Source organism: Danio rerio, chromosome 11 (assembly GCF_052040795.2).
Source record: "Danio rerio strain M-AB ecotype USA chromosome 11, GRCz13ab, whole genome shotgun sequence".
Classification (NCBI taxonomy): Eukaryota; Metazoa; Chordata; class Actinopteri; order Cypriniformes; family Danionidae; genus Danio; species Danio rerio.
This window is the reverse complement of record NC_141031.1, coordinates 43,713,187-43,737,015: the sequence shown is the minus strand read 5'-3', so window position 1 is coordinate 43,737,015 and position 23,829 is coordinate 43,713,187. Positions and strand designations below refer to the sequence as shown.

Sequence of the window (23,829 nt, the reverse complement as noted above, 5' to 3'; positions counted from 1 at the left end):
TCGTGAATTGCATTATGGGATGTTGATCTCTGCTCTGTTGACTTTTGGTGTTGAAAATTCAACTCTACAGTTTAACAAAGTGACTTTTATTGACATTTTAGTAGCTTGAAATTATTTAATGTATAAGAAATGATATGTAGAGAGAAATAAGTTTGTAAAATAACAGAAAATGTACTGGCAGTTTATTACAAGGTTTATGTAGCGTATACAACACCAAGCCAGACGATATATTACTTTAAAGGGCACCTATGATGAAAATCTGTTTGGACAGATACTTGTGTAGCATAATGGACCACAGTCATATTAGGCTGATATAAACCCAACAAGTCTCTTTTTTAAAATTTCCCAGTATCCCAGTCATTTTGAGGCCCACCACAATGTGACGTGGGAGTGTGGTTTTCCCCACCCACCAAATTGATTAACAGGTGGCATGTTTCTATAATAACAACATATAAACACATGTCCACATAACATTTTTTTTTTGCAAATAAACTAAGATTAAAATATCTGCTCCAACTCTCTGTGATTTTTTTAAAAGTTTAAAAAGTTTTTAAAACAACCTGCTTGTAATAAAGACAATAAAACTGATGTATGTAACCACAGGGAGTGACACATACAGCTGAGGTAAGATCAACAATGCAGGTTTATTCGTTGTCAGGCAAGCAAAGGTCAGCACAGGTGCAAACAGATATGTACAGGCAAATCCAGAATCGTAGTCACCATATTCACCATCTTCTTGTAATAACTGTGTAATACCCATTTCCTTTATACACATACGTGTACTGATGTGTCATAAAAACACGCACACGCACACACACACACACACAAATAGGGAGAGTTACTGATTTGTGTAATTTTAACAGCATGACAAAAACAGAGAATCCTTCACACAAAATAACACAATGTACCTTTTTGTAATTCCCATCGCTGAGGTAATAATCTCTTGAAGGCATTCCTAAAGCTGGCTGGTCGACCTGTGCAATCAGAAGGAGAGAGTCGCAATGAAAAAAACAGTCTTCTGTTTGTTTCTGAATCACTGTATTGGGGCTCGGCATGCCTGAGATCGTCTAATGGTGCTGTAATCAAACTTACTGTTTTATTAGCTCACGCTTCAAATGGCATTTTAATCAGGGTGTATTATGTAAAATAAATTGCAATTACCCACTGTGTATTTTAAAAGGTGATGTGGCGTTGAATCACCAATCAGACTGGGTTTGATTGCAAGTATTGAGGTGAAGGCAGTAGAATGCTGCCGTAATGCTAAATAGAGAGATATAGATGAATGCATTGATTATTTTTTTTGTACAAGCTTAATTTCTCTGCAGCAACATGGTGGCTTTGTTGTTAGCACTGCCACCTCACAGCGTGAAGGTCGCTGGTTTAAGTCCCAGCTGGGTCAGTTGGCATTTCTAGAGTTTGCATGTTATCCCTCTTGGTGTGGGTTTCCTCCGGGTGCTCCTGTTTTCCCCACAGTTCAAACACAAGTGCTATAGGTAAATTGGGTAAACTAAGTTGTCCATAGTGTATGTGAATAAGTGTGTATAGGTGTTTCCTAGTACTTGGCTGCAGCTGGAAGGGCATCCACTGCGTTAAAACATATTCCGGAATAGTTGTCAGTTCATTCCGCTGTGGTGACGCCTGATAAATAAGGGACTAAGTCGAAAGAAAATGAACGAATAAATTTAATTTTACTGCTTATTTTTTATGTTTAAGAAAATGTATCATTTCTGATAAACATTTTCTAATGTTTTTTTAATGTATTTGTGACGCTGAATCACGAAAGCAGTCTTATCTCGCATAGTTATATGTTTAGGGATAGCCAAAAAATACCTAATGGGTCAAAGTTAGACAATTTTTAGTTTATGCTAGTAATCTTTATATTAGGTAATGATCATTTTCATTGAATATAATGATTATTGATTTCTGTAAATCTATTAAACGTATATTTTATTAGTAATATGGATTAATATGGAAAAAAAATGTCATTTATTCGACTTTAAAAGTGATTTTCTCCAGATTTTCCATACTTTCAAATTGTTTTATATTGTATGTTGTACAGTTGTTGTAACTAAATATTGTCCTTTTGTAACAAACCTAATGGAAAGATTATTTATTTAGGTTTCTGATTATGTTTAAATCCCAATTTCCAATAAATTGGCACTTATAACACCTGATGGTGCAAGCTGCAAGTTGTGTATGGCGAAATTTGTTGTTATTTTCAGACCAGCACAACCCTAATTCTTTTGCACCACATTGTTTAAATAGTAAATCCATTTGCGCCACTTTGTGGACTCGTGGGCATGCAGGTCTAAAAGGGAGGTGTGTTAAGGCGCATTGTTGGCGCATTGCTATTTTGATGAACGGATATAGACCGCGCCATTGACCATCTAAAAGCTGGTTTAAAGTCCAGCACAGAGCGTGTTAGTTATGCGCCTATGCAGGTCCAAATGCTTAATACACACAGGATGCACAGCAATACACAAATATCTTTCTCAAATATCATTTATTCATGACAATTTGCATTTGTATAATGTTATTATTATTAGCAGTATCATTTATTATATGCATATTTATATTTGTTTTAATAAAAACAAGTTTAGATTTGTCCACCTGTGGGGTTTTGGAGACGTCTGCATCACCATATGGGGCATAACAGGACATGTGTTTGGATATAGCAGTTTTCTGACCACACTTTTCTATTATTGTTCTTTTAGTCATTTTGCAATGAACAAATGAAATTAAACAAATTAATTTAAATATGTATGCTAATGGATGTTTCCTTATGCACAAAAGTAAAGAAGTAAAGTAAAGAGCAAAAGTAAAACAAAGAGAAGGTAAAGTGGCCGGATGGAGGAGGCTCATTCTTTATTCTTGCCCTAAATACTTTTGAAGTCAGAATTATTAGCCCCCCTTTGAATTTTTTTTTTTTTTTGTTTTTTCACAGTATGTCTGATAATATTTTCTCTTCTGGAGAAAGTCTTATTTGCATTATTTTGACTAGAATAAAAGCAGTTTTAAATTTTTTTTATGAACCATTTTAAGGTCAAAATTATTAGCCCCTTTAAGCGAATTTATTTTTTTTGACTGTCTACAGAAAAAAACATAGTTATACAATAACTTGCCTAATTACTCAATGCTGCCTAGTTAACCTAATTAACCTAGTTAAGCCTTTAAATGTCACTTTAAGCTGTTTAGAAGTGTATTGAAAAATATCTAGTCAAATATTATTTACTGTCATCATGACAAAGATCAAATAAATCAGTTATTAGAAATTAGTTATTAAAACTATTATGATTACAAATGTGCTGAAAAAAAAAATCTTCTCTCCGTTAAACAGAAATTGGGGAAAAATATAAAAAGGGGGGCTAATAATTTTGACTAGCTATGTTTGCAGCATAAATGACAGTATAAACTCTAACCTACAATAACAAAAGTCATATCGTTATCTTACATGGATGATGTAGCGGCTGGAGTCGCGGTCATCTGGCCACACGAACATCTCCAGCACAGCCTTCTTATTATAGCGACCGTTCAGAACAGCCAGCGTGTCCTCAAGGCTCCACGTCTGCTCTGTAACATCAATCCCATAACATTTTAGTCCATGTTTGTTTGCTTTAAGGCAGTCTAAATGCTACATTGTACAATTATAGAAATATGCTTCCAAAACTTTACACTGATGGTTTTTAAAACATGAGTTATGTAAAAAAAGAAAGTATGAATGAGACTTTGTCATATTTTAGAAATATTGAAATCATATATGACCTGGGATAATGCCCTTTTTAGCTTTACAAAGCACATATTATGCTGTTTACAAGATGTAAAATGAGTTCCTAGAGTGTGTATGTGAAATTTAAGCTCAAAATACCCCACAAATGATGTTTGATACGTCTCCGGAGCTGACCCTTTAATCTTAATTATGCCATTTTGGTGACTGTCGCTTTAAATTCAAATAAGATTGTGGTCTTTTTTAAAAGAGGGTGGAGCTACAAATGCTCATGTGTCTGCATAGTGGCAGACTTAAAAACCAGATTAACGTCCTATGCTAAAGAGGGAAAGATGGTCACTAGTAGGCGGGGCTTTCCCCCTCTGATGACACGTATAAAGGGAGAATGTCAATCAAAGTGTTTCTGCATATCAAATGTGATTATAAAAAATATTATTAATCTAGTTTTACCATTAGAAGCTGGTTATATTCGTACAATATTGCCACAAAACTGTATTACACCATTTATAAAAGGGATTTTTGTATAATAGGTCCCCATTAATCTGCTTTACTATTCTTATATGAAAGTCAGGGGCTGAGGTCAACTTTATTTCACCAGCATTCACTCTCTTTAACATTTCTGGCTCTAGTACTGACTCATACTTATTACAATTATGGTTCAGCCAAGCAGTTTTCCATTTCACAATCAAATTAATTCCAAATAGATAAAGTTTTCTCTCTGAATATTGAGTTTCACCTAAAAAAATTATGTTACAGAAATAAAACAGCTTGCCAATGTTTTTCTATTGACTTTAATACGCATTGCGATACTAAATGAGCACCATGACCGGTTGATGTGTAATAAAACTGAATTGTAAATCTCAAAAGCTGACCCATGAAACTCAGTATACAAAAGACGTCCTGTTGTTCACAGTCAGATGGACGCAATTAAATAATGTATTAAACATGATCACAGGCTTATTTCCAAAACCAAACTAGTTATTTGTCTCAGATAGTATTAGATCCATAATAAATAATCAATCTTTTGCTTTGAAAATAGATAATTAATCTATTAAAGGACAGAGTGTCTCGGTTTGCATACATATTAAAAAAATTATTAGTATCTTTGAACCAAAGAGAAAAAATATATAATAAGACTGATACTGTACAGATTTGTTCTAGCTAAAACTGCTAGTTTAGTTAAGTAAAATGAACACTTTTCATTTTGTGAACATTGTGAAACACCACAATGTTTCACTTAATCGATGCTATAAAAGGAACCTTGTAAAAATGAAAATAGTCATATTAACCGTTACCCGGATGTTTATCATTGGTTGAAAAACACTAGCTGTGCATATAGCCCATTGCATTTAATTGTGTAAAATGTTTTGTTTTAGTTTGTGCTATACAAATTTATTGGATGGAAATCCTGCCCTCGATTAATTTGAGTTGAAATTGAGATTATTAGATTTGACAAATTTTGATTTGATCAGTTGATTGAACACAAATCAATTAAGTGGTCCCAAAAAACCCTTATAAATTGTGTCATTTTTAGCTCATTTTAAGTAAGTAGTTTAAACAAATAACAACCATAATTTTTCTAATGTATATCAACAAGCCCTATAGTGTGGGTTCACCCACTAGGTCAGTCTCTCGTCTGCTCGCCCTCCTCGACGCGCCTCTATCTGCTCTACACATGACAGATGAGCAGCACCACTGGACTTTTCCATCAGTCTCGCGCCTTATCAACACGCAGAGACAGCACGGCTGGAGCCGCTGCATTTATCCCATTTAGATAAGGCCAAGATGCTGCCATTCTCAGTGCGAGTGAATTAGAGACGGCTGTGCTATCTCCTGTACCTGATGTGCCATTCCAGACCTCTGAAGCCACGGGCCAGTCGCCAATGCTGTCAATGAGCCGGAGTAGAGGCTGCGAGTCGCGCTGCTCGATCAGAACTGCAGGGGGAAGCAAAGAGACAACAATATTAGTGTGTTAGGTCATGTTCGTATGTACATGAGTATTTTTATTAACAGAGTTTTCCCTGCTTTCGTTTTATTTATTAAAACTCCATCCACATGACACAGCAAAAATGGACTGTGATTGCTGAGGTGCATGTTATGGGCACGCCGAACCAACAGGTGGCGATAATGACCCTTTTAAGATGGGCTCACACCAAATGGAGTATTTTCGCTAGTAAATTTAAATGCTAATGTGAGAACAGAGGCGCATTAGCATTCCACGGTCGAACAATGTGGAATAAGCAATGCGTTTGTTGCGAATGTTCAAAATTTGCCTCATTCGCATCTTCCACATTTGAAGTGAACCCAGCCATGTCGGTCAATCAGAAACAAAAAACAGATGTTGTTGTAAAAACTCCAGATGTAGTCAGGGCAGGTGCGTCCATAGAGGCGACCTAGGCGGCCGCCTAGGGCGGCAGAATAGATAGGGCGGCATCCCCGACACTACCCTCACCTCATGCGCCCTCAGTTATATCCGTGTATAGGGCGGCGTCCAGGACACTACCCTCACCACCCATGCCCATAGTTATATCCACGTCTAGGGCAGCAGAATAGAGAGGGCGGCGTCCGCGACACTACCCTCACCACCCATGCCCATAGTTATATCCACGTCTAGGGCAGCAGAATAGAGAGGGCGGCGTCCGCGACACTACGCTCACCACCCACACCCTCAGTTATATCCGCGTCTAGGACGGCAAAATAGAGAATAGTCCATGACACTACCCTTACCACCCGCGCCCTTAGTTATATCCGCTTCTAGGGTGGCAGAATAGAGAGGGCGGCATCCGCAACATTACCCTCACCACCCGCGCCCTTAGTTATATCCACGTCTAGGTCGGCAGAATAGAGAGGGCGGCGTCTGCGACACTATCCTCACCATCCGTGCCCTCAGTTATATCCGCGACTAGGACAGCAAAATAGAGAGGGTGGCGTCTGCGACACTACCCTTACCACCCGTGCCCTCAGTTATATCCGCGTCTAGTTCGGCAGAATAGAGAGGGCGGTGTACGTGACACTACCCTCACCACCCGCGCCCTCAGTTATATCCGTGTCTAGGACGGCAAAATAGAGAGAGCGGCGTCCGCGACACTACCCTTACCACCCGCGCCCTCAGTTATATCTGCGTCTAGGGCGGCAGAATAGAGAGGGCAGCGTCCGCAAAACTACCCCTACCACCCACACCCTCAGTTATATCTGCGTCTAGGGCGGCAGCATAGAGAGGGCGGCGTCCGCGACAGCTCCCTCGACATCCCCCCAACCCGAAATTTAGCCCACAGTCAGTGCAAACCTCTCATAAGTGTCTTTAATCTTTAACAGTACGTGTAGCCTCTTGTTAGAAAGTAATTCCGTCATTCCCAGTTCATAATAGCTCAAAAGGTGATGATAATAGTTAAACATGGCATTTTGTTTATGTTTTAGGTTGCAGACGCATCATTTGCTGCTGTTTTTTCTGGCTTCTCCTTCTTTTTTTGGCTTCTTCCCGTTTTTTTTTTTTTTTTCTCTTGCGTTTGTCCCTTTCTGACAGGATCATCGGATATCAGAGCGCTTCAATGATCATGTGCAGGTTATCAATATGAGCTCAAAAAGTTCGTTATTTCAAATATAGATGCAATCGTGAGCTCTCTGGACAGAGTGAAGCAGCTCGCATTTTTAGAGGGCCTCGTAAAACAACAGGGCACAGCAGATTTTGCTCTTCTTGGCTTTGTGGCTGGTCATCAACACGACGACAAGGTTTGTTTGAGCTCGTGTCATCCATGGCTCATTATTATATGTATATAATGCTATGATGTAATGTTTCGGCTGTGTATTTAAAACATGACGGTTCCTTTGTTTTCAATTTGGCTTGTTGCGTGAGCGAATGATGTATCTCTGTAAACCAATAGCATTCAGCTGCGCGTCTAGCTCTGCCTTTCGGTACCCTTGGTACCCTTTGCAAAAAAAAAAAAGTGGTAAGGTTCGGTTCGGTACGCCTTTTGACAGTGGAAACGGCCATAAAAGCATACCGTACCCTACCGTGCCACTCAGTGGAAACAGGCCAAAAGAGTCCCTCCACTATACTGGGGCATTAGGACCCACACAGAGTGCAGGTTGAGTTGCCCTTTCTGGCCTCATTAACACCACAGAATCCAAAATAAAGATTCAACACAAAACATACAATAATTGTAAAAGATATACAATTACTGCAAAGCCAGCGTGTCCTCAAGGCTCCACGTCTGCTCTGTAACATCAATCCCATAACATTTTAGTCCATGTTTGTTTGCTTTAAGGCAGTCTAAATGCTACATTGTACAATTATAAAAATATAATTCCAAAACTTTACACTGATGGTTTTTAAAACATGAGTTGTGAAAGTATGAATGGGACTTTGTTTGTCATATTTTAGAAATATTGAAATCATATATGACCCGGGATAATGCCCTTTTTAGCTTTACAAAGCACATATTATGCTGTTTACAAGATGTAAAATGAGTTCCTAGAGTGTGTATGTGAAATTTAAGCTCAAAATACCCCACAAATGATGTTTGATGCGTCTCCGGAGCTGACCCTTTAATCTTAATTATGCCATTTTTGTGACTGTCGCTTTAAATTCAAATAAGATTGTGGTCTTTTTTAAAAGAGGGTGGAGCTACAAATGCCCATGTGTCTGCATAGTGGCAAACTTAAAAACCAGATGTAAAACCAGAACTGCAAAGTCATAAATAATGTTGTAAAAAGTCCATAGGGATATTTGTTAAACCATTTTATAGCAGGGGTCACCAGTCTTGGTCCTGGAGGGCTGATGTTTAGCTCCAACTTGCCTTAACACACCTGCCTGGGTGTTTCAAGTATACCTAGTAAGACCATGATTAGCTCATTCAGGTGTGTTTGATTAGGGATTTGGATTAAAATCTGCAGAACACCGGCCCTCCAGGAACAAGTTTGGTGGTCCCTGCTTTATAGGGTTGCAAGGTATTGAAGTTCTAAATAAAACTACATTTTTTTCTTTCTTCGACTTAAAAACATTTAATTCACTTGACTCTTTTGTAATTAGAGTTATATCTCCGTCCACACTCGTCAGTGCTACCAAGCCGAGTTTGACATTACAGAGCTTGCGCTACCTATCGGTGCGATGTGTAGTTAAATTTTTTGAGAGTGTGGCCGATGGCCATGGCGAGGGCTATGCATCCACGCGTAGGCTGCACCAGAGCATACGTGTGCGCTTGATGCAGAATTATAAATCAGCCTTTAGTCATCAGGGTCGCCACAGCGGAATGAACCACCAGCTTATTCAGCATATGTTTTACACAGCAGACACCCTTCCAGATGCAACCCAGTACTGGGAAACACCCATACACTCTCATTCACATGCATACACTATGGCCAATTTAGTTTATTCAAATCACCTACAGCACATGTGTTTGGACTGTGGGGGGAAACCGAAGCACCCAGAGGAAACCCACGCCAACACGGGGGGAACATGCAAACTCCACACAGAAATGCCAACTGACCCAGAACTAGAGACCTTCTTGCTGTAAGGCGAAAGTGTTAAACACTGAGCAACCGTGCCGCCCTGATGTTGTAAAACTCCACACAGTGTAATTTGTCATAATATTTTATGGCATTGCAGAGTATTGGAGTTGTAAATACATTTTAAAATAGCTCATTTAAATTTAAATGTTAAATTCACTTGACATTTTTTGTAATTATTGAAATTAATGAGCAACTTCAAAATGAAAAGATGTAGTCAGCCAAACAGAAAGTTCAAATCACAGACTCACTCTCGTTCATGCATGAGCTGTAGAGTGTTTTGGCTTTCTTGAAGGCCTCTCTGTCATCCTTATTTTCCATCTCCAGAACTCCTGTGAGACATCAGTCAGCAAGCAACAAGATAAAAAACCTTTAGCAGACTCCACATGAACCAACCCCCCCCCCCCCCCCCCAAAAAAAAAAAGCTGATGTTGAAGTAGACACAAACCGACCCTTGAGCACAATCTCCAGCTCGTCTCGGAGGATGTTGAAGACGCTGTGGAGTGAGCTGGTTTCAGGAATGACGTGCCGCTCGATCCAGCCTCCACAGGCGTACTGATAAAAGTTCTGGCACGGGTCCACACTGGGGTCCATGTTCTGGAGCAGACGAGCCGCTGGATCAGTGGAATAAAAAAACAACATGTGAGCCAAAAAACTCAAGTTGACATTAAGTGTTTTCCATTAATATCGACACTCTGGTAAATTTAAAGGGGACCTAGCGTATAAAAATCACTTTAATACACACACACGGCTGTCAGTAAAGGACCACACACACACATACAAGCACACACACATCGCGAAATGCAGACGTTTTCTTTCCATTTGGCGTGCGTTATTAAATTCTTTAACACTCTCACCAGTCCTTACTACTTATTTGCGTCTAGTACCCCAGTTTGTCACGGCGGCATGAATGAAATCTTCATGAGTTAAAGTGAAACTGCAGAACTGTAGTTAAGGTCAGGCATCCTGCTGATTTGATTCAGAAGGGCACTATTTCGTCAGACGGCTCAACGGTCAGGTATACATCCATGCTAAACTATCAAGGTAAAAGTCATCATAGCTTGCGTAGAATAGACCCAGCTCCCAACACAACTTCGAGAATAGATTAACGGCGATATTTTTTTTTTATCACACTATCAGTGTGTTTGGACAAGATATAAACCCGGCCCATACTTGTCAACCCTCCCGTTTGCCCGGGATTCTGCCATATTTTACAGTTCTATCCCGCTATCATCTCGTAAAGGTATTTTCCCGTATTTTCAGTCTTTCTCTGAACAGCCGAGTCTCCCTATACGCAATCCATACCGCCGAACCACCAGGGGTCGCCCCTTGCTCTAAAACGCGAGCCTTCTGTGCTTTCGCTTTGTTTAAGTATGAAAACACTTATAAATAAACATTAAAAACGCCATGATTCCCTTTCCTTTTGATTACAAGTGCCGTCACCCATCCTATACAATCCTTAAAACAGTCATCTAATGGTGCATGACTGTCAGCTGACGCGCTCCATAGTGATAAACAGATGCTGTTTCCCAAACGAATTCTGTACACGGGATTAGAAGCGGAGAGAAAGTCTGGCTTTTGGGTGCGTGTTTAAACGGACATACACACATTATTATTATATTAAGATGTCGATCTTGGTGTTTTTTTTTCCCAAACACAACTAATTTTGTCTTAAATGACCATAAAAGTAAGGAAAGCAGTCGAATGCTTTCAGTATAATGTTAGATGTGTGCATTTTTAAATTGACACCTCTTATTTAATGTAATAAAAAAAATCTTAATAAATGAGAGATTCATTCGTTGCTCTTTAATCAGAATGTGTAAGTTATACAGTGGAGAAATGGCTAATGAGATAGCTTGATTCTATTTTATTGTAATAGCTATTAATTTTAAAAGCTGAACTGTTTGCTAATGTGTTTGCTGCTAATGTATATATTTATTTTTATTTTGTTAATAATAATTTTAAACCATTTTACTGACAATTTAGCTGTTTATTTACAATGAAACAGCTCCAAATGAACATATTTAGTAATTTGGGGATTTTTTTAAGAGGGGTGTGGGGGTGGGGGGTGACCCCTTATTATGGTGGGCATATCCCTTATTTTCACATCCCAATGTTGACAGGTATGACCCGGCCTCTTCCAGGCTGATTCATAATAACACTTCCATGTTGCTGAAAATCGTTCTTAATTGTTTTTTTTTAGTTTTTAACAACATTTTTAGTTGTTGCTCCTTTCTTATAGTAGCTAGGGTTGCACAATATATCAAATAAGTTTTGTTATTGTCATAATATACACAAAATATATCTGTGTATTCATGTGCCAAGATAAAAAATATTGTAGGTGTTTGCATGCATAGGCTGTTAATGCAAGTTGCTACATTTCTTTTCATATTTTGATCAAATTTATCATTTTGAACAGCCTTCTTTGCTAATGTATATATTTTACTCAAAAAATGTCTTGTTTAACTACTAATTTAAAATGAGTTGAATCAATTCTATTCACAAGTTTTTTGAGGGACAACTTAATCGATTGATGTTCAATCCACTTAAATTTGTAAACAAATATTGAGTTAACTTAATTGAGGTGTGTTGGGACAAAATAAAGCATTTTTACAAGGCAAGAATGCCAAAAATATTAATAAAGTGACTTTGAGTATCTTACCGGCAGTGACACACTGTGGGGTTGTACAGACATTGCTGTCGGCGTCTGATCGATATTTCAGCCCTGTTGTGATGTGGCGAGATAAACAACATGAGTGGGTTCAAACGCAACATAATGCACTTAAATAACACACATGCAGACTAATGTCGTATAGTGAGAGATTATATGGCAGGCCTTTTTAACATATAATCCACACTTAAACTCTAAATGATTCGCCCTTCTGTGAGTTTTTTTCTCCTTCAAATATTTCCCAAATGGTTTTTAACAGAGCAAGGAAATTTTCACAGTATTTCCGATAATATTTTTTATTCTGGAGAAAGTCCTATTTGTTTTATTCGGCTAGAATAAAAGCAGTTTTTAATATTTTTAAACCGTTTTAAGGTCAATATTATTAGCCAAGCAGTATTTTTCCTAATTGTCAGAACAAACCACTGTTATTCAATGACTTGCCTCATTACCCAAACTTTAACCTAATTAACCTAGTTAAGCCTTTAAATGTCACTTTAAGCTGAATACTAGTATCTTGAAAAACATCTAGTAAAATATTATTTACTCTCATCATGGCAAAGATAAAAGAAATCAGCTATTAGAAATAAATTATTAAAATTATTATGATTAGAAATGTGTTGAAACAATCTTTCTGTTAAAAAGAAAATAATTAAATCATTCTGATTAAAAGATTCCAATTTTATGAATAAAAAATAGTTTCGACTTAATAATAAAGTATTATAGTATCTAATGAAAATGCTTTAATATCCAATGACTCAAGTTCAAGTGTTACCAGTATTTAATAAATGAGTACTAATACCTAAAGAAAATAAAAAATATATATATATATAGCAGATACTAGTACAGTTTATAGATTTAATGCTAAAACAGCCTGCCATACTGATTCAGTTACACTAGTATTACATAATGCATTCCCTGCCTTGGGTCCTACGCTGTTTCAGCCTTGCTGTAAACTCAGCACCATGGGAGGTAGGACATTCTCTTACCGTGTACCCAAACTTTGGAATGCTTTTCCCACAGACATTAGGAATGCTGGTTCCTTGGACTATTTTAAGAAGCTACTTAAAACTCATCGTTTTAGGACTGTTTTTAATTTGTGATATCTCTTTTATTCTTACCGGGGTTTTTTTTTTACTGTATTCATTATTGTTTTACTATGCTTTGTTGTTTTCTACTATCTTGTAAGCGCTTTGGGTCTTAGAAAAGCGAGTTAGAAATAACATTTATTATTAATAATATTATTACAAAATGTATCCTGTACTTTCTGCAATAATATTGTACAGTAAATGGAGTTCTTATATAGGATAATCGGACAAAACTCTGCACAAAATGTAATATTTATGATCAACATATTATAACATACAGTATTATAAATATCGCACTGAATAAATAGCTAAGAAAACACACACACATATATATATATATATATATATATATATATATATATATATATATATATATATACATATATATATATATATATATATATATATATATATATATATATATATATACATATATATATATATATATATATATATATATATATATATATATATATATATATATATATATATATAATAGGTCTGTCTGGTTCTTCAATCTGATTGGCTGATAGCGATGTGATATTTTGCTAGTAACATCACACAAACGCCTCTTCACACTTCACCTTTGTGTATTACTCCCCCCATTTACAGTCAGGAACAAGCAGAGAGACACTACAGTTTGACAAATATTACTGCTATTAGAAAACATAATGTACTTTTGAGGCTTTTTTAGTCAAGAATGTAGCTGTTTAGAATGCAACTATGCAGTTAATTTATAAAAAATAGTGCCTATTTTAAAATATTTACAATTTCTGAGAGAGCTCGTCGGCGGCCATGAGGCTGCCATGGTGTAGTATACCAAAGACGGTTGACGTTTTCTATCCACAAGATGGCGACAGAACCGGATACTAAGCCCTTACGCTTAGAAGATTATAACAGTCTGATTTCTGACTACAGCTGATCAAATTATTATTAAACTGATAAGCATACCTGCAACAATCCCGTTTTTCCTGAGAGTATACCGTATTTCAGACCCGTTTTTTATTTCTTCTAGACAACTTCCGTAATTTAGATAATTCCCTATTGGTACAGTCTGTAAACACCCCCGGGTTGTCAACTTTGGTACAGTACCCGATCGCAACGGCCGCCCAAAACCCGCTGCATCCTATCCCAGTTCTCAATAGTGTTATTCAGAGACCTCACCCCCGAACACCCCCCACTCTCCCGGATTTTCAGAGACATGTTGGCAGGTATGCTGGTAACTGATATCCTTTGTCGATCTCTCTCTTTTGTATGTTGTAGTGCTCTATTTATACCGATTTGCTCACATATCAGGAATGTGTGTTGTGTTGGCAGAAAGAAAGAAGCAAAGTCTGCATGTGTTTAGCGTTTTTCCTTATCGCAAACACAACAGCAGTCTGGTAGTGATTGCGTTGATTTTTCCGGGGTGAATTATTGTGATATCTCGATTGCAACAGAGAAATATTGTAGACTGTAACACTGTAAGAAGATATCTCTGTAGACGGATGGCATTTCATATCACGTTCAGCCTTTTAGTCCTAAAGTGTGAGCAAAATCAGCTGTTTTGTCATCACTTTAGACATTACACTATAGAGAGTCATTCAAACACTAGCTCTAAAGTCACGTTGGTGAATTAGTAACGGCTTCTACTGTTCTGACGTCAGCTGCAGATGTAAATGAATTGCGGAAGAAAGTAGTTCCTAATTAAAACTGGGTTTTTAGACACTCCGTGTTTGATTTTCTTTTTTATATACACCATTGTGCCGTCGAACTGTTGTATAAACACAATATCACACGAGTAGCAGTGTGATATGGCTGTATATCAGCACTGGTGGGACACTCGCCTTGCGGCCTTGTGCTAATGCTTGCCTCCCATCAGGGCTGATATACAGCAATATCGCACTGCTACTTGTGTGATATTGCTCATATAGCACACATATATATATAACACGATATGGATATTAAATATTAAAACCTGCCAAACTACACTAAAGTTCACATAAATGATCTACTTGACAGCATACAGTAGTTTTGGATTTTAATTTAGGTTAAAATACATAAAACTAATATTATTGGAGGTTTGGCATGCTAATAGTACACAGTGTGTGCATCTATACTAAATATATGCACTAATACTGTACAGAATACACAAAATGGAGTGATTGCGCATGATTTAACAGCATACTTTACCTTTTGAAGAATCGTTTATGTTAAAACGCTCTGAAATATAAAAGGAAAATAGAATATAATCAGATATGTGTCAGAAGTATTTGATACATAAGAAGATGCTTTTGGATTACAGTAAATTCATAATTGGTTGTGCAGATTTATTTCATTACATAACAATGTGTGGCCTGTATAACCTGTAAGCTCTGAAAGAATTCATTAACAAAAAATGATTTAAGGTAAGTGGTTGCAAACAATTTATATATACTGAATTTAAACAAACAAATTAAATTTAGTAATGTTAAACTTAATTTGTGTAACTTCAGAACATTTAAATTGTTCGCAACCACTTACCTTAAAAAAATTGTCAATCCAAATATATGTTTGTGTATATACAAATTATATACACAAATATTTCAGTGTCTAAATACAAAATATCTAAAGTAATGCACTACCTGACAAAAGTCTTGTTGGCTATCTAAGTTTTAGAAACAACAAATAATAACTTGACTTGAGAACATGAGTGGAGAACATGTGTCTGATTCCAGCGACGCTCCAGGGACAGATGAGTCTTCGCTGAGGCCATCTTCCAGCCTCCACCACGGCGACTAAAGCTCTGCACAAGACTTTTGGCCAGCGGAGAAATTAAAATGGTCGTGCCCAACTGAGTCTGGTTCTCTCAAGGTTTTTTTTCTTCACTCCCATCAGGTGAAGTTTTTTTTCCCTCTCCGCTGTCGCCACTGCCTCGCATGGTTCAGGATTGGTAGAGCTACGCATCGATGAATTTGCTCTTCAGTGTTTGAACTCTCAGTAATGATTAAATCACACTGAACTGAACTTAAACACTAAAAACTGAACTACACTGTTCCAGTTACTATGACCATTTATGTGAAGCTGCTTTGACAAAATCTACATTGTAAAAGCGCTATACAAATAAAGCTAAATTGAATTGACTTCTAGTTGAAGTTAAGTGGCTTATATGAAGGGCAAAGACCTCTAGATGAGTGGTCTACAATAGGGGGGCCTCAGAGCTCTGTGGGGGCTTGTGTCATATTTTTACAAAATTTTAGCAGTTCATTTTATCCCCTGGCTGACCAAAAAAAATGGACAAATTTGTAATTCGTCTTCCACAAAAATAACCGAGTCTCTCTGATTTGCCTTCAGCAGCTAATAGTAATGACCCAAGCATATTGTACCCAGGTGAGGAAGCTCCAAACAATTTGGAGCACGGCGCCAGAAATACTGGAAACACGAAATGCATTTTTTGTCATCCTTACTGCAAACGTATATGTGAAGGGGGGCCTTACAATATTTTCCAAAGGAAAAGGGGGTCTCAGGCAAAAAAAATGTTGGGAACCACTGCTCTAGATTACGCTTATTTTAGAAAAATAAACGATGATCAAGCCTTGATTTTTAGTGATTTAATTAGGAGAGGAAGGTCTGACTTTGCTTAGACAATAGTCTAGTCACTGAACAGAAATAATGTCCAGTATAGGATATAAAGTCCTGCTGCAGTGGAGACAGAATGAATATTGTGTCTGACTCCATCATGAGCTTGGACGACTGCATCCATACATCTCTGCAATGACTCAAATCACTGATTAATAAAGTCATCTGGAATGGCAAAGAAAGCGTTCTTGCAGGACTCCCAGAGTTCATCAAGATTCTTTGGGTTCATCTTCAATACCTCCTCCATCTTACCCCAGACATGCTCAATAATGTTCATGTCTGGTAACTGGGCTGGCCAATCCTGCAGCCCCTTGACCTTCTTTGCTTTCAGGAACTTTGATGTGGAGGCTGAAGTATGAGAATTTGCCCTCTCCTGTGGTTAGCAATGTAATGGGCAGCACAAATGTCTTGATACCTCAGGCTGTTGATGTTGCAGATCTCTTGCACGCCCCCAATCTGAATTAAACCCCAAACCATGGTTTATTCTTCACTAAACTTGACTGATTTCAGTGAGAATCTTGGGTCCATGCTAAGTCCAGTAGGTCTTCTGCAGTATATGTGATGATTGGGATGCTGATCAACAGATGATTCATCTGATCAACCCAGGCTCATTCTGAAAACATAGTCCAGTGGACGTTTCTGGAGACCACGAAATACATCCCGGGAGGAACGTACTTTTGCAGTTTTTGCGAATCCACAAGAGGTCACTTTGTGCGCTTTTTTGTATCTCAAATGTCTCTCGCGAGTGCCGCTTGCGCCAGCGCTGTTCTCATGTAAAACCACCAGAGGCTGCTGCCGAACGACCGTCTGACTGACTGACTGAAAGATTGACTGAGCGACTGGCCAATCAACTGATCCACACTCCTCCTTCCCTAAACCCAACCAGATTTACTGTTTGACCCGCTCGTCCGTTTACTTCCCTAAACCAAACCTACAATTTAAAAAAGCCGTCCTGAAAAAGAAAAGCCCTCGTCTGGTTTTTACCACGTTTTCAGATTTTACCACATTCTTACCCTGTTGTTCACTCGCTCGTTTCATTTTTTGGATTCTGTTTTTGTCTTGCCTGATTTCTGCAACTGCTCTTCCCCGGACTTGAACCTGGTCGTTGTCGTGGTCAGCTCCTCTCTGCATCTCAAGTCCGCCGATGTACAACACGAGCTAACTGGACAAACTGGTTGCAGCGGGAAAGCCCTCCAAACAGAGGTAAGCGGTCAGCCGGTAAGCACAAAAAAGAACGGCATCATACCGCCCCGTAGCGCTCGCTTAAAAAATTAAATGCAGCCATACGTACCTCCGGCTACATGATTCGCGATCTCAAGAAACGTTAACGGGGTATAAGCCTGCGTTGGAAAAATCCACCTTCTGCCACTTTTCCAAATGATCAACTAGAAGTCAAGTTATTATTTGTTCCTCTTACAACTGGGATTGACAAGACTTTTAGCAGGTAGTGTGCTTAAATATTCAAATAATATTTAAATATAAAAATATGACTTTAAATATCTAAAATACATATAAAACATTAAACCAATAAATATTGTGTTATTAACTAATAATCAAGTTAGGTTCTGCAAAAGAAAGCTCGCCCGGAGCTGTTCTATGAATGCTTGCTTTTCTCTCGGTATTCTGCAGAGATCATGAGCATGTTTTGTGTTGTTTGAAGGGTCTTGAACAGCACTTGAGTAAAACTGCTCTGATTTGCAGCTGAAATTTCTCACCTCTCAGCGCTGAAGTGTAGAGCACTATGAGTCCAGCCAGTGCACAGCTCATCAGAAGCACAATCACAGACAGTCCGATTTCCACTACAGTCCAGCGATGCTTTCTCGGTTTGGTGCTTTTCTCCATGATATCCATTTGGCTCTCTGATTTTCCCATTCTTGGAGCTATAAAACAGAGCATTGGAGTGTTTGGTGGTGCGCGCGCAATTGAGCCACAGGTGGAGCATCACAGCCGCCTGTTCGTGACCTTTTCCTCCATAAAACATCAATTTTTAACGTGGAGCTACTGAATAAAACACAATCTCAAAGGAGAGCTTTCTCTGAGAAGACCGCACTTTTTAATGAGTGATTTAATTTTTGCATTTATCAGATACAATTATTAAGATTCAAATAATTGTGGTTAGTATTTTTAAATTATTGAGATTATTTTTTTATAAGATTAAAATAATTCTAACTATTTAAAGAAGACTGCACTAGCAAAGAGAAGCGGTGTTTTATTTATTTATTCATTTATTCTCTATTTGTGCTTTTAGTGCAGAATTTTTCTAAATTAATATGAATAAACAGGATGATCCATTTAAATGTTATATTTAGATGAGCTTTGAACCACGAGTTCAATACAAAAATAAATGTGGGTGGAGCTTAATGTAATAGATCGTTTGATTGGATTCGGGTAAAAATGGGCATCTATTTATTCATTCAGCCATCCATCCATCTAAATATCCATCCATCCATCCATCCATCATCCACTCATCCATCCAACCTTTCATCCATCCGTTCATCTAAACATCCATTCATCCATCCATCTATCATCTATCCATGTATCTATATATTTATCCATCCATTCATCTAAATATCCATCAATCCTTCCATCCATCCATCTATCTATCTATTCATCCATCCGTTCATCTAAATATCCACCCATCCATCTATTCATCCATCTAAATATTTATGCATCTATCCTTCCATCTATCCATCCATCCATTTATCTATCTATTCATCCATCCATCTATCTAAATATCCATTCTGCTATCTATCTGTCTGTCTGTCTGTCTGTCCGTCCGTCCGTCCGTCCGTCCGTCCGTCCGTCCGTCCGTCCGTCTATCTATCTATCTATCTATCTATCTATCTATCTATCTATCTATCTATCTATCTATCTATCTATCTATCTATCTATCTATCTATCTATCTATCTATCTATTCATCCATCTATTTCTCCATCCATATAACCATCCTTCCATCCATCTATCCATATTTCTATCTATCTATCCATCCGTTCATCTAAATATCCACCCATCCATCTATTCATCCATCTAAATATTTATGCATCTATCCTTCCATCTATATCCATCCATCCACTTATCTATCTATTCATCCATCCATCTATCTAAATATCTATTCATCCATCCATCCATCCATCCATCCATCCATCCATCTATCTATCTAAATATCCATTATTCTATCTATCTATCTATCTATCTATCTATCTATCTATCTATCTATCTATCTATCTATCTATCTATCTATCTATCTATCTATCTATCTATCTATCTATCTATCTATCTATCTATCTATCTATCTATCTATCTATCCATTCATCCATCTGTCCATCCATTCATCCATCCATTCATCCAACCATCCATCTAAATATTCATCCATCCATCCATCTGTCCATCCATTTATCTATCTATTCATCCATCCATCTATCTCTCCATCCATATAACCATCCATCCATCAATCCATCAATCTAAATATATCCATCTATTTTTATTGTTTTATCCTCCTACCTGTAATGTGAAATTTTACCAATATTGTGATATCGTGTATTAATAAAGTAAACTGAGCAATTTGAATGAATATTTATGGAAAGACATTAGGCAACTAAAACACATGGCAGTTAATGAACAGAGGCTCATCAGAGAGTTAATGCAGTTGATCTGAATAGTGTGTATCGTCAGAGTTAATGCACTCAGAGCTTTATTCTCCTTTCATTTTTAATAGCGGTGAGACCAAACGAGAGTAAAACATTCTTCAGGTGTCTCGTCATCATAAAATGCTTTTCATTTGTAAAATCCTGACATGTTTTTTTTTTGTGCCTCATCTTAGCGTCAGCACTTTTTCTGTGTCTTAGAAGCTGGAAAGTGCTGATAAATATTTCCTGCAAAAATTTTAATTTCCTGACTCATTTGATGTCTGAAGGCAAAACAATAATCACAGAAAGCAGCCTCATCTAGGAATGAGTTGCTTTTATCTTTTTTTTTTGTGCGTTAGTTTTAAAGCTGTCAGCTAGTATGCAGAGGGAAAAATTATATGAATGGAAAATCAAATGCTTTTGGATTCCAATAATTCATATAGATAAATCCACACTTCTCTACCATAGACATGCACCATAATAAAAAAAAAATGTTCTATATACTTATGTAATGAAACACTCGTGCATATAATATATTAAATTATATATATGTACGTGTTGTGTAGTATATTTTATCCTTTATATCATGTACCTATAGATATATATATATAAATATATATATATATATATATATATATATATATATATATATATATATATATATATATATATATATATATATATATATATATATATATATATATATATGATTCAGAAATATATTTCTGTTTAATGGAGGGAAGATTGTTTTAGCACATTTCTAAGCATAATAGTTTTAAAACACTTTTTTTTTTTTTTTTAAGACACTTAAAACTTAGAAATTAAGACATTTCTATACAACTCAAAGTGACATTTAAAGGCTCAACTAGGTTAATAAGGGTAACTAGGCAGGTTAGGGTAATTAGGCAAGTTATTGTATAACGATGGTTTGTTCTGTACACTATCAAAAAAAAGTTAGCTTAAAGGGGCTAATAATTTTGTCCTACAAATGTTTTTTTTAATTAATAAATGCTTTTATTCTTGCCAAAATAAAACAAATAAGACTTTCTGCAGAAGAAAAAATATTATCAGACATTCTGTGAAAATTTCATTGCTCTGTTAAACATCATTTGGGAAATATTTAAAAAAGAAAATAAAAATCAAAAGGGGGCTAATAACTCTGAATTCAACTGTATATATATATATATATATATATATATATATATATATATATATATATATATATATATATATATATATATATATATATATATATATATATATATATAGTTGAATAGTTGTATTTTTATTTTTTTTCATAAACAAATGATGTTTAACCAAGCAAGGAAATTTTCACAGTATGTCTGATAAAAAATTTTCTTTTGGAGAAAATCTTATTTGTTTTATTTTGGTTAGAATAAAAGCTGTTTTTAATTATTAATTTTATTATTAATATTATTAGGCCCTTTAAGCTATTTATTTTTTCGATAGTCTACAGAACAAACCATCGTTATACAGTATCTTGCCTAATTACCCTAACCTGCCTAGTTAATTAACCTAATTAACCTAGTTAAGCCTTTAAATGTCACTTTAAGCTGTATAGAAGTGTCTTGAAGAATATCTGGTCAAGCATTATTTACTGTCATCATGGCAAAGATAAAATAAATCAGGTATTAGAGATGAGTTATTAAAATTATTATGTTTAGAAATGTGTTGAAAAAAATCTTCTCTCCGTTAAACAGAAATTGGGGAAAAAAATAAACAGGGGCGAATAATTATGATTGTATATATATATATAGATAGTGCTCAGCATATATAAGTACACCCCTCACAAATCTCTCTTTTAAATTCCTATTTTTAATAGGAAGATGTACAATATTATATTTGTGCATATACATTAGGCTATAAATTCCTTAGGTCAGTACTGAAGCCAAATCTGGAGCTTATCTAACTAAATAACTTAGGATAACGGTTCAAAAAGTAATACAGCCAAATTTATATGTTATAGAAAAATCTTAAATACAAATTAATTTAAAAAGAGAGAAAAAAAAACAAGAGAAGCAAAAAAAAAAAAGAAAAAAATTAGTTGAAATGTTGCAGCTTGTAATTTATTTTTTGCAATATTTTGCTTTAATTTAATTGTATTGTCTTCCAATTTCTAAATATGTTTGGTGACTAAAATATTTGTTTGATTAATTGTCATTATAAGGTTCTATCTGACATTTTAGTCAAAATTGAGTTATTGACATATTCTTATTAAATGACAACTTATTTACATTACGGGATGTTTTTTTTATAAGTTGTTTACATTTTAAGATAAAAAAACAATACTACCTACATGTTGTTTGCTATATAGAATCCAAAAGCTTTGAAGCTCAATATCTCAAAATCATTCAGAACCCAGACAAAACCTTATAAGTTCAAGGTGACGAAATATATCTGTTTAATCAATCAGTTTTGCTTAAATGCACCAAAACACATTGCCTATATTCACTGAGAAACGGATCAAAATATTCATTTACAAAATGGAGAGTACTCAATTATGCTGAGCACAGTATATACCGTTGAAGTCAGAATTATTAGCCCCCCTCGTATATTGTCATCCCCATTTTCTGTTTAACACATTTTTAAACATGATAGTTTTTATAAATTATTTTGATTTCTTCTATCTTTGTCATGATGACAGTAAATAATATTTGACTAGATATTTTTCAAGATACTAGTATTCATCTTATAGTGACATTTAAAGGCTTAACTAGGTTACCAGATAAGTCATTGTATAACAGTGGTTTGTTCTGTAGACAATCAACAATTAAATTGCTTAAGGGGGCTAATAATATTGACCTGAAAATAGAGTTTAAAAAATTGAAAACTGCTTTTATTCTAGAAAAAATAAAACAAATAAGACTTTCTCCAGAAGAAAAAATATTAAAGGAAATACTGTGAACAAAACTGTTAAACATCATTAGAAAAATATTTGTAAAAGAAATAAAGGGCGAATAATTCTGACTTCAGCTGCATATATATTGCAAATAAACACAAATACACGCTTTTCTGCAGGTCATAGGTCAATTGTAGTCTTCAACATGCACATATTTAATCTCAATTAAAATTACATATTACCAATGACACGTTTAATAAAGCCAAACTATTGCCTTTTAAAGTAGTTTAAAATCAAACATCGCATGATATCCAGTACACTCCAGAACCACAGATCAATATATAAGTACACTTCATTTCCCTGTATGCATTTCTTATTCCTTAAACCTTTAGCTCTAAAGCCTTTAGTTCAACCAATTTATTACTCTAAACAATCAATAGATGACTTAATGCAAAAATCAATGGAGATGGATTCATAAAAGTGCCTCGCATGCAGCACGTACTCTAAGTTCTCCTGTAAACTACTGCAAACTATTCAGTTCCATCTCAGCACAGATTACCCTCACGCTGTAGTATATGTAAAGCTGGCGTACCTCTCTAATGATGGAGTCCTGGTTGGCCCTTTTAGGATGCCTTTCAATTTCCCAAACACCCCTCCTGAGTTTGCACCCAGAGCTGGTGTGTGGTGAAATGAATCAGCGTCCAGACAGCTGGATGTGGAGAGGCTCTGTCTGTCTGCTCAGATGTTCCTCTGACTGAGT

At 36.2% G+C, this 23,829-nt stretch overlaps 1 protein-coding gene and 1 long non-coding RNA gene across 7 annotated transcripts in view; one reads left to right on the top strand and one right to left on the bottom strand.

The window, feature by feature from the left end:
• Positions 1-23,829, bottom strand: part of mmel1 (membrane metalloendopeptidase like 1) — a 64,142-nt gene extending 40,313 nt beyond the window's left edge. For all 6 annotated transcript variants that reach the window (XR_015502877.1, XR_015502878.1, XR_015502879.1 and 3 more), the window contains exons 1-9: positions 23,662-23,829; positions 18,298-18,462; positions 15,158-15,187; positions 11,892-11,954; positions 9,682-9,843; positions 9,481-9,561; positions 5,564-5,659; positions 3,452-3,570; positions 909-974 (exon numbers count right to left, since the gene is read on the bottom strand). Coding sequence is in view for 1 of the 6 variants with exons in the window: in XM_087274219.1 (XP_087130345.1) it covers positions 909-974; positions 3,452-3,570; positions 5,564-5,659; positions 9,481-9,561; positions 9,682-9,843; positions 11,892-11,954; positions 15,158-15,187; positions 18,298-18,454 (774 nt within the window). In the remaining 5 variants the exon portion in view is untranslated. The remainder of the gene's footprint in view (positions 1-908; positions 975-3,451; positions 3,571-5,563; positions 5,660-9,480; positions 9,562-9,681; positions 9,844-11,891; positions 11,955-15,157; positions 15,188-18,297; positions 18,463-23,661) is intronic.
• LOC147834908 (uncharacterized) lies at positions 2,940-6,683 on the top strand. Its single transcript, XR_015503053.1, has 4 exons — positions 2,940-4,121; positions 4,169-4,490; positions 4,716-6,247; positions 6,323-6,683. It is a non-coding gene; the product is annotated as an uncharacterized LOC147834908 (long non-coding RNA).